Here is a 17,375-nt window from a genome sequence, read left to right on the forward strand (position 1 = left end):
GAAAGATTAGAATATGAGAGGATCCAATCCCTTTATCTATTATAATTTTCTGCTTATTCAAAGTTACTGTCAGCATTTATTATAAGGTTTCCAATTAAAATCCTTAAACAAAATTGATTTTCAAGCAAATAAACACCTGCTGTTCTAGGAACAAGCGCACCGTGGTCCAGGTAAAATACTAGGAGTGATAACTAGAAAAATGACATGAATATAAATCACACATACCTTGGAGTCTGTTTTGGTCAAGATATAAATACTTAAGCTTGGTGGAATTGCCGATTTCTTTCGGTATGTCTCCCGAGAAGTCATTGATCGACAAAGATAATGTTTGTAGATGTTTGCACCTTGATAAAGTCGATGGGATTTTGCCGTCAAAGTCGTTTTCGTCTAGAATGAGGATTTCCAGAAAAGGAAGGTTGTTGCAAATATTTACCGGGAGTTCACCTGGGAGTTCACCAAATAATATATTATATTCATTATTCAAAACGAATATTATCTTGTTAAGAAAACTTGCACAAGATGGAGGAAGGGGTTGGACCGGAGAGGGATTTATAGCTAAGACAAAGTGTTTGAAGTGAAGACGTATTCCCAAGTTGAGAAGGAATGATGCCTCTTAAGAAATCATTTGTTAGCGATGGCATCACCAACTATATAAAGATAAACAGTGATTTCATGTCAAATATTTTGTGTTGATGTCACAAATGCATATTATTAGCAAAGACTACCTGTCAAGTTATTAACTGACAAATCCAAATTCTATAGAGAAGAAAGATTGAAGATTGATGAAGGAATGGTTCCAGTTAAGAAATTTTTTGTAGCCATAACTCCTCTAAATCTGCAAGATTCTCGAGCTCCTCTGGAATTTCTCCTAAAATCCAAGAGTAACATATGCGTTAACTATTTTAACTTATTAACCGGCACTTGCCACTTAGGGGTGTCAAAAAAGCCCGCCCGGACCGGACCCGGCCAATCCAGTCCGGGCAAAACCCGGACATTTCCGGTCCCGGGTCCGGGTTCAACACAAAAAACCCGGAACCCGGACCGGACCCGGTTTTTTAATAAATTTTAAAAAAATAAATATATTATATATAAATATATAATTATGAATTTATGATATATTGGATGTTATTTAAATTTATTGTGTAATTATTGTGTTGTTGAATTTAATTTATTTATTTTATATATAGATTGAATGAGTTTAAGTTAGAAATTGGATGAATTTAGGTATTAAAAAGTAGATTGAAATAATTTTTATTTATCATTTGTGCAAAATTTGTATTGTTAATGTGTTATATATTTGTATTTGACTATTTTCTTTTTAAAATTTGAAATTGAATGAGTTTATTTGATTATTTTCTTTTTAAAAATTTGTATTGTTATAGAAATGAAAAAAAAAATTGAAGAAAAAAATTGAAAAAAAAAATTAAATTTATCACATGCGAGTTTAAAAAGCCCGGATCAAAACCCGGACCCGGAAGGTGCCGGGCTCAAGCCCGGACCGCACCCGGAAAAACCGGGTTTTAACTCGGGTCCGGGTTTGCATTTATCTCATCCGGTCCAGTCCCGGGCAACACCAAAACCCGGACCGGACCCGGATTTTGCCAAGCCTACCGGCACTCAAGAAGAAAAAAAGGAACTAAAAAAAGTTATTGCCCGAAAAGAAATAAAAAAACAATTTATGAAAACATAAATAAATAAAGTTTTTGTCAAACGACGAGATAAGCAGAACCAAACATGCTCTAAGGTAGGATTTAATCTAGTTTAGACTTTCCATTCCAAAATCAAAACGCTCGCTTTCATGCCTAATTAAACGTCTGAACTTACCGCCATTATCACAAATTGTTGCTTTTTTCTGACTTCTTCTTCTCTACTACCTATTATATCACTAACTTTTAAACTTTTGCCATAAACATGAGCAAAGAAGAAACATTGTAAATTAATTCTTAATTCTTTTACGAATTTATGTCATGGAATTAGATTAAAATTGGATGTGTTATTGTCATTGGTATTCTGCAATAACTATTGACAGATGAAGTAGACAATATCAATTGAACACAATTTCTATTTGCAATCTGTGAAAATAATTTTACTTTTCACACTTATAGATATTGTTCCATCATTCAAATTCTCCATCTGATTTTGGACCCTAGAAAGGCAATTAAAAAAATGAACAAAAAAAGAAAGTAAAGAAAAACATCTAATTTGCTTGATAGATTATCAAAATTTGTCGAGTGATCACAAAATAAAAGAAAATGCAATAGAAAAGAGAAAGAGAAAAACTAACAAAGTGAAAGAAATAGAAGGTTCATGCTTGTTAGACGTTCTTTAATCATAGAATTGTTAGCCTTAGATTTTTCATTAGGCAATGAAACGATGTGTTTTAATTTTAATAAGGAAAGTCTAAAATAATTTAAATCATAGACTCACAAAGGCATAAACAACTTGTGTCATTATCTTATACAAAATTTAAGAAAGATTAGAATATGAGAGGATCCAAATCCCTTTGTCTATTATAATTCTCTGCTTATTCAAAGTTACTGTCAACATTTATTATAAGGTTTCAATTAAAATGCTTAAACAAAATTGATTTTCAAGCAAATAAACACCTGCTATTCTAGGAACAAGCGCACCGTGGTCCAGGTAAAAGACTAGGAGTGATAACTAGAAAAATGACATGAATATAAATCACACATACCTTGGAGTCTGTTTTGGTCAAGATATAAATACTTAAGCTTGGTGGAATTGCCGATTTCTTTCGGTATGTCTCCCGAGAAGTCATTGATCGACAAAGATAATGTTTGTAGATGTTTGCACCTTGATAAAGTCGATGGGATTTTGCCGTCAAAGTCGTTTTCGTCTAGAATGAGGATTTCCAGAAAAGGAAGGTTGTTGCAAATATTTGCCGGGAGTTCACCTGGGAGTTCACCAAATAATATATTATATTCATTATTCAAAACGAATATTATCTTGTTAAGAAAACTTGCACAAGATGGAGGAAGGGGTTGGACCGGAGAGGGATTTATAGCTAAGACAAAGTGTTTGAAGTGAAGACGGATTCCCAAGTTGAGAAGGAATGATGCCTCTTAAGAAATCATTTGTTAGCGATGGCATCACCAATTATATAAAGATAAACAGTGATTTCATGTCAAATATTTTGTGTTGATGTCACCAATGCATATTATTAGCAAAGACTACCTGTCAAGTTATTAACTGAAAAATCCAAATTCGATAGAGAAGAAAGATTGAAGATTGATGAAGGAATGGTTCCAGTTAAGAAATTTTTTTGTAGCCATAACTCCTCTAAATCTGCAAGATTCTCGAGCTCCTCTGGAATTTCTCCTAAAATCCAAGAGTAACATATGCGTTAACTATTTTAACTTATTAACCGGCACTCAAGAAGAAAAAAAGGAACTAAAAAAAGTTATTGCCCGAAAAGAAATAAAAAAACAATTTATGAAAACATAAATAAATAAAGTTTTTGTCAAACGACGAGATAAGCAGAACCAAACATGCTCTAAGGTAGGATTTAATCTAGTTTAGACTTTCCATTCCAAAATCAAAACGCTCGCTTTCATGCCTAATTAAACGTCTGAACTTACCGCCATTATCACAAATTGTTGCTTTTTTCTGACTTCTTCTTCTCTACTACTTATTATATCACTAACTTTCAAACTTTTGCCATAAACATGAGCAAAGAAGAAACATTGTAAATTAATTCTTAATTCTTTTACGAATTTATGTCATGGAATTAGATTAAAATTGGATGTGTTATTGTCATTGGTATTCTGCAATAACTATTGACAGATGAAGTAGACAATATCAATTGAACACAATTTCTATTTGCAATCTGTGAAAACAATTTTACTTTTCACACTTATAGATATTGTTCCATCATTCAAATTCTCCATCTGATTTTGGACCCTAGAAAGGCAATTAAAAAAATGAACAAAAAAAGAAAGTAAAGAAAAACATCTAATTTGCTTGATAGATTATCAAAATTTGTCGAGTGATCACAAAATAAAAGAAAATGCAATAGAAAAGAGAAAGAGAAAAACTAACAAAGTGAAAGAAATAGAAGGTTCATGCTTGTTAGACGTTCTTTAATCTTAGAATTGTTAGCCTTAGATTTTTAATTAGGCAATGAAACGATGTGTTTTAATTTTAATAAGGAAAGTCTAAAATAATTTAAATCATAGACTCACAAAGGCATAAACAACTTGTGTCATTATCTTATACAAAATTTAAGAAAGATTAGAATATGAGAGGATCCAAATCCCTTTGTCTATTATAATTCTCTGCTTATTCAAAGTTACTGTCAGTATTTATTATAAGGTTTCCAATTAAAATGCTTAAACTAAATTGATTTTCAAGCAAATAAACACCTGCTATTCTAGGAACAAGCGCACCGTGGTCCAGGTAAAATACTAGGAGTGATAACTAGAAAAATGACATGAATATAAATCACACATACCTTGGAGTCTGTTTTGGTCAAGATATAAATACTTAAGCTTGGTGGAATTGCCGATTTCTTTCGGTATGTCTCCCGAGAAGTCATTGATCGACAAAGATAATGTTTGTAGATGTTTGCACCTTGATAAAGTCGATGGGATTTTGCCGTCAAAGTCGTTTTCGTCTAGAATGAGGATTTCCAGAAAAGGAAGGTTGTTGCAAATATTTGCCGGGAGTTCACCTGGGAGTTCACCAAATAATATATTATATTCATTATTCAAAACGAATATTATCTTGTTAAGAAAACTTGCACAAGATGGAGGAAGGGGTTGGACCGGAGAGGGATTTATAGCTAAGACAAAGTGTTTGAAGTGAAGACGGATTCCCAAGTTGAGAAGGAATGATGCCTCTTAAGAAATCATTTGTTAGCGATGGCATCACCAATTATATAAAGATAAACAGTGATTTCATGTCAAATATTTTGTGTTGATGTCACAAATGCATATTATTAGCAAAGACTACCTGTCAAGTTATTAACTGAAAAATCCAAATTCGATAGGGAAGAAAGATTGAAGATTGATGAAGGAATGGTTCCAGTTAAGAAATTATTTTGTAGCCATAACTCCTCTAATTCTGCAAGATTCCCGAGCTCCTCTGGAATTTCTCCTAAAATCCATGAGTAACATATACGTTAACTATTTTAACTTATTATTAACCGGCGCTCAAGAAGAAAAAAATGAAATAAAAAAAGCTTTTGCCTGAAAAGAGATAAAAAAATTTACTCAATAGAATTAAATAATTATAGGCTGACAGGATTAATAAAAGTGAGACATTATTAATTTTCATCAATTAATTAACCTCATTGATCATACCTTGGAGTTGGTTCCCTCGAAAATATAACCCGATAAGCTTTGTCACGTTGCCAATTTCTTTTGGTATGGTCCCAGAAAAATCATTAAGCGATAAAGATATGTTTCGCAGCTGTTTGCAGTTTGATAAAGTGGATGGTATCTTGCCATGAAACATGTTACTTTTAAGAAATAGGGATTCCAAATTGGAAAGGCGATTGCAAAAATTTGGTGGGAGTTCGCCAAATAGTGTATTGTTTCTAAAATTAATAGAAAGTAAAGAAGACGTGTTGAAGATAGAGGCGGGAATGGAACCCGAAAACCGATTAAAACTGAGATCAAGTGTTTGAAGAGACGAAAGATTCCCAAGTTCAGAAGGGATAGTGCCTGTGAGATTTAACCTAGATATATTCAAGGCTGTGACTCTATGAGTACGGATATCACAAGTGATGCCCGTCCAATTACAGATAGAGCTACTTGTGTTCCAATTTCTAGCCAAGAAATTGGCTGGATCATCAGTTACATGACCTTTCAGGGAAAGAAGGGCTTGTTGGTCTGTGGTAATACTTGTAGTGTTGGCTGATGCAATCATGAAGGAAAGAATCAAGCAATGGAGTAAGAGAAATCTGTTCATCATCCGGGCAGAAGGCATTCTTTCCATGAGACTAGAATATTTAAATTGTAAGTGTGTGCTTAATTGGATTGATAATGCAAGAACACTCATAGCTGCTTCCAAGTATATATAATGAAACCGAAATTTCGAAGAAGCAGCAAGAAAGAAAATAGAGGAGTGAAAAGACTATGCTCATAACTTGTTGAAAGGTGCAAAATTTTATGTGGACCCGCTGCGTCAAGCCAGTCCTTCAGGTCCACACTCAGGATGATTGCAGTAAGTTTTGTTTTCCTTTATAATCATCCTATTAATTTATCGCAAAATAGTTCTACTCATTAAAAAAGAAAAATTATTCTCCATATATAGTAACAGGACATATAATGCTCCTAGAAAAAAAAATTATATTTCTATATGCTTTTTTTTCTGAATTTGAGATAATTTACGAACTGGTGGTGTCACTTTCATCAAAGTATTGGCGTTGGGTAATAAAGTTCTTCACGGGTCAATGAGGACGTCATAAGTTGACGACAAATTGCCTAAGTCAATGAAAGAAGAGACAATGAAACCGATTATTATTTTTATATAAGTATTCATATTCATTGAAGGAATTTAACAGTTCTCAATGGAACAATAGATGTTTGAGTGTTTTTGCTATTGGTATGATCATTTAAGGATTTACAAGTGCCAATAAAAATATAACCAAAAAGGAAAAAATATGTGGCTTCAATTGTATTTGTGAGGGACACTCATTTCTGATCTTTAACTTGAATTGGTTTTTTTTCCCTCCAAATTATGAATATCTCATGTGGAAATTGGAAATTGTTATCACCTATGATTGGCTAATATGGAAATTCTCTTTGAGCAATATATAATTCTCTTTTAAGAAGAAGAAGTTAGTGGCCTGTTAATTATGTGTGCTTTATGGGTTACAATTAGCACTATTTTCATTTCACTTTTATTAGGGATGATGACAGAACTAAATTTTTAAAATTTTCTCCGGAAAAAATAAATGTTTACAAAGGCGTCATGTGCATGCAATCCTACAGAATTTCGTAACTAATAATAAACTTGCAAGAGATTGAGATTGAACGATGATGAAATACAGAGCAAATGCAAGAGCAAAAGAAAGAAAACTCGTTTTCAAAAAAAAAAATAATAATAATGTTTATATTACTTTTATTTGCGAAAATTTTCAAAACATAATAGTTAATTCATAAATACAGATTAATTTGTCAGATGTGTAATATAATTTTCGGGGAACGCGTTGCATTAAGTCACTCCTTCAGGTTCACTCCGAATCACTAGATATTTTACTCTCTTCTTATTATGTGGATCCAATCAAAACCTTCAACTTTTGGGATTCAGCCATCGGATTTAATGAAAAAGTTGTTCAATGGCAAGAGCTTTGTTTATATGGTTTAGTTCTTATATTTTAATTTAGGAGTTTATTTAATTTTTATATATTGAAAAATACTTCAAAATACTTCTCTTATTAAATATATTAGGTTCCAGCCTTTAATATTTTAGTTTTAATGGTAATACCTTACAATAACAATCTTGGAGATATTAATGAAAAAATTTAATTCATCAAATTAGCCTAAAAAATAAAAATTAAAGAAAATTTTATGTTATTATTTTACTTTTAGAATTAATTTGATAAATTAAATTTTTGTATACAATTATTAGTAAGATTATTGTAATGATACTAAATATTACTTTCAGTTAGTTGATATTAATTTATTTAAAAATAGTTATTTGTCAGATTCTAGTTAAAGTACAAAAAATATTATTTCTTTCATACTGATATTTATTGATTAATTTGGTAATTAATAATTAGTTAACTTGCAATTATATTTTTTTAGATAAATTAATTAATATTGAGAATATTGTTGATAGGGTACCATTATAAAGGTAAAGAAAAAGTAAAGATAATAATATAATATATTTAATAATAATAGTATATTGAAGTACTTTTTAAAATATAAGAATTAAATGAGTATTTAAATCAAAATACAAAAACTAAACAAGCATTTACTTGATAAAAAATCATAAAAGTTGAATGTTTCAAAATTTTGACACCCAAGACTACCTATTAAAAGAGGTCATGAGAATTAAAACGTTATCACAGAGACATGCTGAGATATTCCTATTTTCAAATTTAATTTGATACGCATAAGAGATAGCGATGGTGAGAGTGGGACTGCCCACTTGGAATTTAAATTTAATTGCACGGTCCCATTCTCTCTCTCATATTTTTCGTATTCTCTTTCAAGAAGAATAAATTAGCGGCTCATTGAATAGTGTTTATGCGTGCTTTATGGGTTATAACATTTTTGTCGATCCTTAGCTCGACTCAAAAGTCATGAATTGCAAAGCCAGTGTAACAGAAGACAATCGGGTAATGACTAATTAAGTATTTATGATGAAGTGACACTCGCAAGTGCTTCTAAGTATTTATGATGAAACCTAAATTTCTCTCCACGTGAAAGAGAAAAATCAGAAAATAGAGGAGAGAAATTAAAGCGAGAAAAGATTCCTCTCCACGTGACAACAAACGTTGAAATGTTTTTGCTATTCGTTTGATGCTTCGAGGATTCACAGGTGCCGATAAGTCCAACAAAACTCCGCGGCTTGAATTGTATTTGTTAGGGGCACTCGTTTCTGATCTTTTAACTTGAATTAGTTTTTGTCGATCTCGCTGCAAAAATTATCTTCGAAGATGAAGAAATCAGTGGCCCGTCGGTTAATTGTGCGTGCTTTATGGGTTATAACATTTTTGTCAATAGTCAACCCAACTCAGAAATTACGTGTTGCGAAGTCAATGAAAGAGAAGTCAAAAGTCAATGAAAGCAAAGACGACAAGACATTGATTAATCATAGTCCCATTGGGATTATAGTAGAAATTTAATAAATTTTGTAAAAATTACTTATTTCATAATTTTTTCTATTTTATGCAGTTTTTTAAAATAAGATAAGGTTTATTTTTCATAAACAACTTAAAATAAGCCAATCACAGTTTTTGAAAGTTCTTATTAAAACTTTAATAATTTGACAAAAAATATAATTATGTCTTATTTACCATATACTCTAATATATAAGTCATTAAATATCATATTAGCATTACAATTTACCGCCGCAACTAATGTGTGTTCTCTCCAATATCAAAGTTTTGATTTTGCAAGTTCATATTTTTATATTTTAATTTTGTTTTCTATTATAAAATTAATGAGACTTGTATATGATTACTTAAATTTTTTTTTTTTGAATTATGAACAAGTTCATGTGAAAGTTAACCATGACTCTTAAAATCAATTTCATAACCATGACTTTTAACGTTCAATCTATTTATATTTTTTCTATAGTCATGGTGTTCATTACAACAAGTTGATTCTCTACTTTTAAAAGTCTCGTTACAATTTTCTTTGTATTGATTCTCTGTTTTGGTGATTCCACGGTACACTCCAGAGCTAAATTGAAGACAAATGACATGCATTGCTCTTTGGTCATAAAATGTTTGTATTCCTAATACAGCAAATTTGCACCAACAACTTTCATAACTGAATTGGGTAGCAAATCATTAGCCTAATGCTTTAATGTCATTTCTCCATAAATATTTCATTTGTAGGTTTCTTCCCACTGAATGTTTCCATTATCATAATCTCAAAGCTATAAACATCCCTCATTTGTGGATGCTTGTCCTTCTCTTCCATATTCTATGGATTTCAACAATTAGATAGTAAGATAAAATAAATTACAATAATATGCTCAAATGAAGATCATAAGAAATAAATAACATATCAGAAAGTATTAAAGAAATAAAAAAAAATTAATGTGGAGCAGACCTGGTGCCATATAGCCTATGGTGGAAAGTGTTTGTGGTTGAGTTACTAATTGATCTTCTCCGAATAAGACCTTTGTCATGCCAAAATCACTCAAATGAAAAACCATATTATCGTCTAGCAATACATTACTCAGCTTTAAATCACAGTGCATTATTGGTGCTAATACATTACTCAACTTTAAATCATAGTTAATTATAGGTGTTGTATGACCAAAGTGTAGATATTCCAAAACTAATGCAACATCTATCATTATGTTTAATCTTTGAAAAATATCCAAAATGTATTACCCGACACGAACATGACATAAATAAATGGGTATAGGTCGTTAAATTTAACACGATTATTAAACGGGTCAGGTCTAGGTCAACACGATTTTTTTCCGTGTCGGGTTAAGATTAAAATTCTTGACCCATTTACTCGATCAATGACTTGATTATATTTTCTATTTTAAAATAATTTACATATTCTTATCATTAAAACTCAAATATTAGTAATAATTTTCTTTTTTTTATTCTTTAAAAGGATGAATATAAACACAGTGTTTTATTTATAAAATTTTAAATACATTTAGAGCTTCAATAGTGTAAATGTGTAAAAATTGATAGACATGTATATTTTATAATATTGATATATAATATTATATATATATATATATATATATATAATTAAAACCTCAATAGTGTAAATGAGTAATATATTGGTATATATGTATATTTTATAATATCGATAAATTATGTATGTATGTATGTATGTACATACGTATGTATGATAATGTGTAAATATTTGATGTAACTTTTATTCAATATATAGATATTAAACGGGTTATTGGGTAACCCGATTATTTTTCCGTGTTAGGTTTGGGTCTCAATATTTTGACACGATTATTAAATGGGTCGGGTTTGGGTCGACTTAAATTTGACACGACACGAAGCTAACACGACACAAACACGACCCGATGACCCGTTTTGCCAGCTCTAGTTGCTTGTATACAAACACTTACCCAGACTTGTATGAGGCATGTATTTTAATACCAACGCTTTAAAACCATCATTTGAACAACTGCTAATGATTTTGATAAGGTTTTGATGGCAAATACTTGTTATCATATCGCATTCAACATCAAGACTCTTAAATGCTCCTCCATAGGAATCTCTTCTTCTCGCATATTGAAAGAAGAATTTTTATTTTTGAGATTTTAAAGTTCTTCTAATGATATAAGAGTAGCCTCAGAAAAATTATTATTGGATAAATCCAAGGATTTCAAGCTTATCAAATCATCAATAGAATCAAGAATTGAGCCTTGAAATATATTATATTCGAAAAAGAGGTATTGTACATCTTTTAGGTCTCTAATTATAGTTGGGATAACACCTGAAAAATTATTCATCAACAAATTTATTCTTCACAAAACCTTCAAATTTCCAATCTCTAAAGGAAGTGGACCAGTAAAAACATTTAAAGACAAGGTCCAATATGTCTTCCATAAAGTTGAAGGAATAGAAGTCAACTCATTGAAGCCCAAATAAGGGTTGTCCCCCCCCCCCCCCCCGCGCGACCCCGCGCACCAAATAGAGGTTCCTTAGAGAAGTGAGATTGCTGAAGCACGTAGGGATGGATCCTGAAAGTTTATTGCCGTTTAAGTCCAGCTGAAATAAGGCAGTCAAACGACATCAAATGTCTGGAATTGATCCTTCCAATTGATTATCTTGAAAACTCAATAATCGAATATTTTTTAATTTGCGGAGAGTAATCAGAATTGACGCATTCGATTTATCGCCTTTTAAATAAGTTGCTATTAAGTTGGTCAAGCTGTTGATCTCCTCAGGAACGCCGCCACTAATATTACAGTTGAACAACGATAAGACTTTCAAAGATTGATAAAGAACAAAAAAAGGAAAGAAAAGAAAAGCATCTAGCATGCTTGATTTGTTATCAAAGTTTGTTGAGTGAACACGAAATAGAGGAAAATGCAATAGGAAAGAGAAAAAGAAAGAGGGGCAGAGTGAAAGAAATTGGAGGTTAAAGCTTATTGGACATCCGTTAATCTTAGAGTTATTAAACTTAGAGGCAATAAGACAATGTGTTCTAATTTTAATAAGGAAAGTCTAAAATAAATTAAATCCAAGTCTTAGAAAGACTTAAATGACGTGATGTCATGATCTTATACAAAACTTAGAAAATATTAGATTAGGAGAAGATCCAAACCTCTTTTATCTATTATATTTCTCTTCTCAAATACTAAAAAAAAAAAAGATTCAAAATTATTATCAACATTTATTTCAAGGTTCACAATTGAAATGCTTAAACACAATTAATTTTCGAGCAAATAAATATTTTCTAATCTTTATATCAACCTTCCTGTTATTCTAGGAATGAGCATTAGTGGTCAAGGTGAAATACTACGAGTAATCTTGATCATCATCCGGGCAGAAGGAATTCTTTCCATGAGACTAGAGTATTTAGATTTTAAGTGTGCGCTTAATTGGATTGATACAAAGATTAGAAAGAAAATATCATCATCCGGGCAAGAACACTCATAAATTGTCGAAAGGTGCAATCATTTTATGTGAAGCCAGTCCGCAGGTCCACATTCAGAACACTTGTTGATAATCCTAATGAATGATTCTTGTAAGTTTTGCTTTCTTTTATAATCATCATATTAATTTATTCCCTATGATCAGACTTCTAACATCATAAGTTTTATACAAATTTCTAATAATGAATTTCATAATTATGATAGAAATTTTCTTCTCGTGAGTTTGGAACATCTACGATTAAAGGATATAATATTAAGTTTTAGTATTTACAGACTCAAGACGAGATTATTAATTTGATTAAATAGATTAAATTATTAAGTTAAATTCTTAAATTTGTAGGAGTGAAAAATTAAAAAAAAAAAAGAACTCTATTTTTATATGTGATTGTGATAGTATCACAAAATATTTCTACCCTTTCAAAAATTTCTAAAATTTTCTTATAGTAACATGACATATATAAATGTTGCATTTCTTGAAACTCAAATTTTTTGGATAAATTGAAATTATATTTATCTTTTTTCTTTTATTACTAATCCTGAAAATTATTCAAACAAGCCTGTGATATCACATTCAAGAAAATTCTTGGCGTGTCAATGAGGACGTCACAAGTTGTCAGAAAATTATCCAAATCAATACTGAATGCTTTTTATATAAATAATCATTTTCATTGGAAGAATTTAACAGTGCTCAATGGAATGCAAACATAGCATGTGCTTGGTATTAGATGATGAGGATTCATATATATATATATATATATATATATGAAAGGAATTGAAATCTATTGCAAATAGATGTAAGCAATTAAAACTCTAGAATTAACAATTTAATTAATTTTCAAAAATAATGTTCACAGTTATTGTTCATCTGCATAAAAAATATTAATTTTCCAAAAACACAATAAATCACAGAAAATAAATGACACGGAGATTTTTACGTGGCTCAGATTAATCAATCCAACATTCACGAGGCCACACCCAGATAAAAAACAATTCATTAAGTTGAGATGTTACAACCTATGAATTACCAAACTTAAGACTTTCACTTATAATTTATCACTATACAGTTTACTCAATCTTAGACTAGATATGCTTCTCTTGAATAATTGCTACCTCTCTTGATCAACGATCCTCAAAACACTTCGCAAAGTGATAAATAGCAATTCTTCAATTCTTCAATGTCTAGTGGTCCAAGATCCACATAGACTCTCCACAGAGATGAAAAGAAGATAAGAAAATAAATCAACACAACTTTATGCACCAAATACGGATTCTCTAGGAAGGAGGCCGAATTTTGGTTTTCTGCTTTATGCTCAATGTTGTGCACCTTCAATTGTGAAATACCTCTCTTTATATAGGCACTAGAGTTTCACAAAAATAACAAGTCTTAAAAGACTTGAATTCTTTCCAAATAAGAGTTTCTTTCCTCTTATAATTTTTATAAATCTAAATAGAAATAAATCTGATCTTCTTGCCTTTTTTATCTCCTAAGAAATATCTAGAGTATTTAATAAACTTCATGTTTAAACCAATTCCATCATTAATTGACTTGCTAAATTAGACATCTAATTAAATTAGGAAACAAATATTCTTAATAAATTAAAATCTCACCAAATTAGGGAATTAATAAATTAATTCCTACTACAAGATATGCAATAAATAATATTCCAATTTAACTAAACTTGCCATAAGATGTTAATTATATAAATAATGAACTTAACAATATATATATATATATATATATATATATATATATATATATATATATATATATATTCACTCTCTACAAATTGAGTAGCTGCTTATACTTTGTACAATGTTAATGTTGTCTATTAAGAAGTAATAGTTAATGTGACATTGGCATTGGTAATAGGTAGACCGTGTCGTTAAGTCAATCCTTCAGGCCTTCACCAAAAGCCTAGGGCTAAAACGAAGGAGAAAAGGAAATGCAAGCTGCAAAGCATTGGTTGGTATAATTTAACTTGTTGAAAAAGACTGAAGCAATAATTTTAGGCCCGGACACCTTGCATTAAGATGAAGACGCGAAGGACTGGCTTAATGCAGAGGGACACTCATTTATGATCTTTATCTTGAATTGGTCTCGCTGCAAAAATTCTCTTTCAACTTTCAAGAAGAAAAAATTAGTGGCCCATTAATCAATATTTATGCGTGTTGAATGGGTTATAACATTTTTGTCAAGGGAAGAAAAGACAATCGGACAATGATTGATTAATAATAGAGTGACCCTAAACGGATTATTTAATTATACCACAGAGGCAAATGTTACTAATTCAATCCAGTTTATTATTTATTATGATGATTATTAGTTTGGATGAAAAGTAAAATAATTCTTTACGTGTCAAATGGGTGGTACTTTCTTGGCAAACATTTTACTACTACCTAGACTAATTATTTATTAGTTTACAATCTTTAGTCGAGTACCATTTTAATCGTTTGATGTAATGCCTAATTTGAAGTTAATCCTTTAATTTTTTATCTCATGGTCAAAATATCCTGTTATGCTCTTTGAATTTTACATAACTTCCTTTCCTAGTTATTTGATTTCCGTTATATTTGTATACCGAATTCAAGTTGTGGGGAAGAAACAGTTAAGAATTACAATTGAAGAAAAGGGAAAGAATGGATTTTGCAAGCAGAAGACTGTTCACTAGTCCCAAGAACAGAAACTGAATCAACTCAATTAGTTGACTCAGGACAGATTTTCACCGGAAGAAACATAGGGGGCTTTTTTTTCCCCAAAAAAAAGGGGAAATTCGGAAAGACAAATGAACTAGAGATAGATTAAGTCAATAAAAAACTGTAGCTTAGTTGACCAGAAACTGAATCAACTCACTTAGTTGACCAGAAAATTCGGAATGACTAATGAACTTTATAGATGGAATAAGTCAATAAAAGACTGTAACTTGTCTTCGTTGTGGGATCTTGATTGATATATACATCTTGTATCTGATGGTTGAAGAACTTAATTCAGAACTATAAAATTAAATGTGTTTAGTTGGTTGTTAGCTTTGGAGCAATAATAAAGAGTGAGAATATTATATGAGTTGGGTTTCATAAATTCACAAGTAGCTGGTGAATGATTTAATAAAACAAACAGCCAACAAAAATGACAAAGTGTATTAAGTCGACAATAGGGAAGATTTTTTTTTTTTTCAAATGTGAGTTTATTAGTCAAAAGTATATTAAGTCTAATAATTGAAGAAAATTGACATATGTTTTACCTTTCTTTTCTAATTTTTTAATCTGTTGACATGTGTTTTACCTTTCTTTTCTAATTTTTTAATCTATTTCTTAATTTACTTTCTTACTAGAGTCCTATTTTAGCTTTATTTTATTATTTAAAAATTGAATTATTATCATATTTGCTCTCCTAAACTTTAGGCTCCATTTTAATATATAGTTCCACTATAAATTTAATTTTTATTTATTTTCTTGTTTAAAATGAAGGATTTTAATATTTGTCAATCATTTACCATCAAATCTTACTCGAATTTAGCCCCATTGAGATTTAGTGAAGGATTATTCTCTATTTTGAAAGTTAAATTTTCATCAATAACTTATTTGCTTAATGATTTCTACTTGAAAGAAATTATTCAACACAATTTTTGTTTATTTCCGATTAAAACACAATTTCTTATTCTTCATAATCTCTCAAAACTAAGAGTCGGTTTGGTGATGTTGCATCTTTTAAAATAATTGTTGTTTATTATTCTGTAGAATTATTTAACTACGAAGAGAATCAATTAAATGTTTATTAAATTTTATTTTTAAAAATATTGTGAATTTTAAACTCAATCATATGTGTTTGGTAAACCTCAGTGTTAAATTGCTATAAGAATACAAATGACTAAAATAGATATAATGCTAAACAAAATTTACTTGCCCATTTATATACATGTATATATAATATATTTCTGTTGCGTTATAGATAATAATTGCCAACTTATAGATATATTTATATTTTATTAATTTTAATTCTTTAATTTTGTTATCTCAATATAAATGGTAATAATAATAATCTTTTAAATTTTAATAATTTTATTTCCTAATTAAATAAGAATAATTTTATATAGGGAATTTTACGTATTGGATCTACAAATTGGACGCAAATCCATATTGGACCCACGATTTTACAGATTATAGATTTTCAATCTGATCCAATCCATAGATTAGTCAATGTAATCCAAATCAAATCCATACATCTGAGATCAAATGCGGATTTGCCACAATCCACATTCAATCCAATCTTTTGCGGATTCGATGTGGATTGAAAATTTTACGTCATATCCAATCCTTAAAGTAATTAAATAAAAAATCTAATACAAAAATAATTTTACTATTGATCAAATTCAAAATTTAACAAGACCTAAATAAATTAATAGTTTTAATATGTATTCAGGAATGTTATGTTAATAGGATCTTTATGTCCTTATCCAGCATATATTAATTCAACCAACATATGTATAAAAAAAAAAAAAAATTGGAAGCCATATAACCATTTCAACCTTACTCCACATTTACTTCTACCTTGGTCGAAGTGGTGGCCTGCTGCCCGGTTCAAGCCCCCACAAAAGCATTGTGGGGGCTAAATATTCTTAATATCTATAAATTCTTCTCCCTTACGAAATGCGAATGGAATGAAGACATCCCTCTTTTGTGAGGGGTTATTTGTCTGGGCATGTACTTCATATATTTCAATGTAATAATATAAGTCCCAATTATGTATATCTGATTGTAAATATCAGTGTAATATATCTGCTATAACAGCAGTTGTTGTAAATATTTGTGTAATGCAGTAATATGATGTGTAATCAGTATTAAAAAAAAAAAACCTTACTCCACATCTCTCTTAAATAAAGCTATGTAAAAATTGGAGTAATATGTGCTAGACTGCTCTTTCATCTAAAGATGTCATTCAAAGTTTCAAACTTTAATACACCAAAAAGAATACAATATCCAGATATATTTATATCAATACATGAAAATTAACTAAAATTTTAGAGTTAATAAATACAAAAGTTGACACTTAAGAGCTTAGATGATTGTTGTCAATGTCCACCTCTAACTAA

General features: G+C 30.2%; 1 protein-coding gene across 1 annotated transcript in view; it reads right to left on the bottom strand.

The window, feature by feature from the left end:
* Positions 1–6,050, bottom strand: part of LOC102611469 (LRR receptor-like serine/threonine-protein kinase FLS2) — a 145,306-nt gene extending 139,256 nt beyond the window's left edge. Inside the window, exons 1-6 of the mRNA XM_052431602.1 lie at positions 5,322–6,050; positions 4,972–5,115; positions 4,472–4,690; positions 3,196–3,339; positions 2,696–2,914; positions 226–444 (exon numbers count right to left, since the gene is read on the bottom strand). Coding sequence (XP_052287562.1) covers positions 226–444; positions 2,696–2,914; positions 3,196–3,339; positions 4,472–4,690; positions 4,972–5,115; positions 5,322–6,021 — 1,645 coding nt within the window. The 5' untranslated portion in view covers positions 6,022–6,050. The remainder of the gene's footprint in view (positions 1–225; positions 445–2,695; positions 2,915–3,195; positions 3,340–4,471; positions 4,691–4,971; positions 5,116–5,321) is intronic.
* Between the last annotated feature and the right edge of the window lie 11,325 nt (positions 6,051–17,375).

Source organism: Citrus sinensis, chromosome 7, assembly GCF_022201045.2.
Source record: "Citrus sinensis cultivar Valencia sweet orange chromosome 7, DVS_A1.0, whole genome shotgun sequence".
Taxonomy (NCBI): Eukaryota; Viridiplantae; Streptophyta; class Magnoliopsida; order Sapindales; family Rutaceae; genus Citrus; species Citrus sinensis.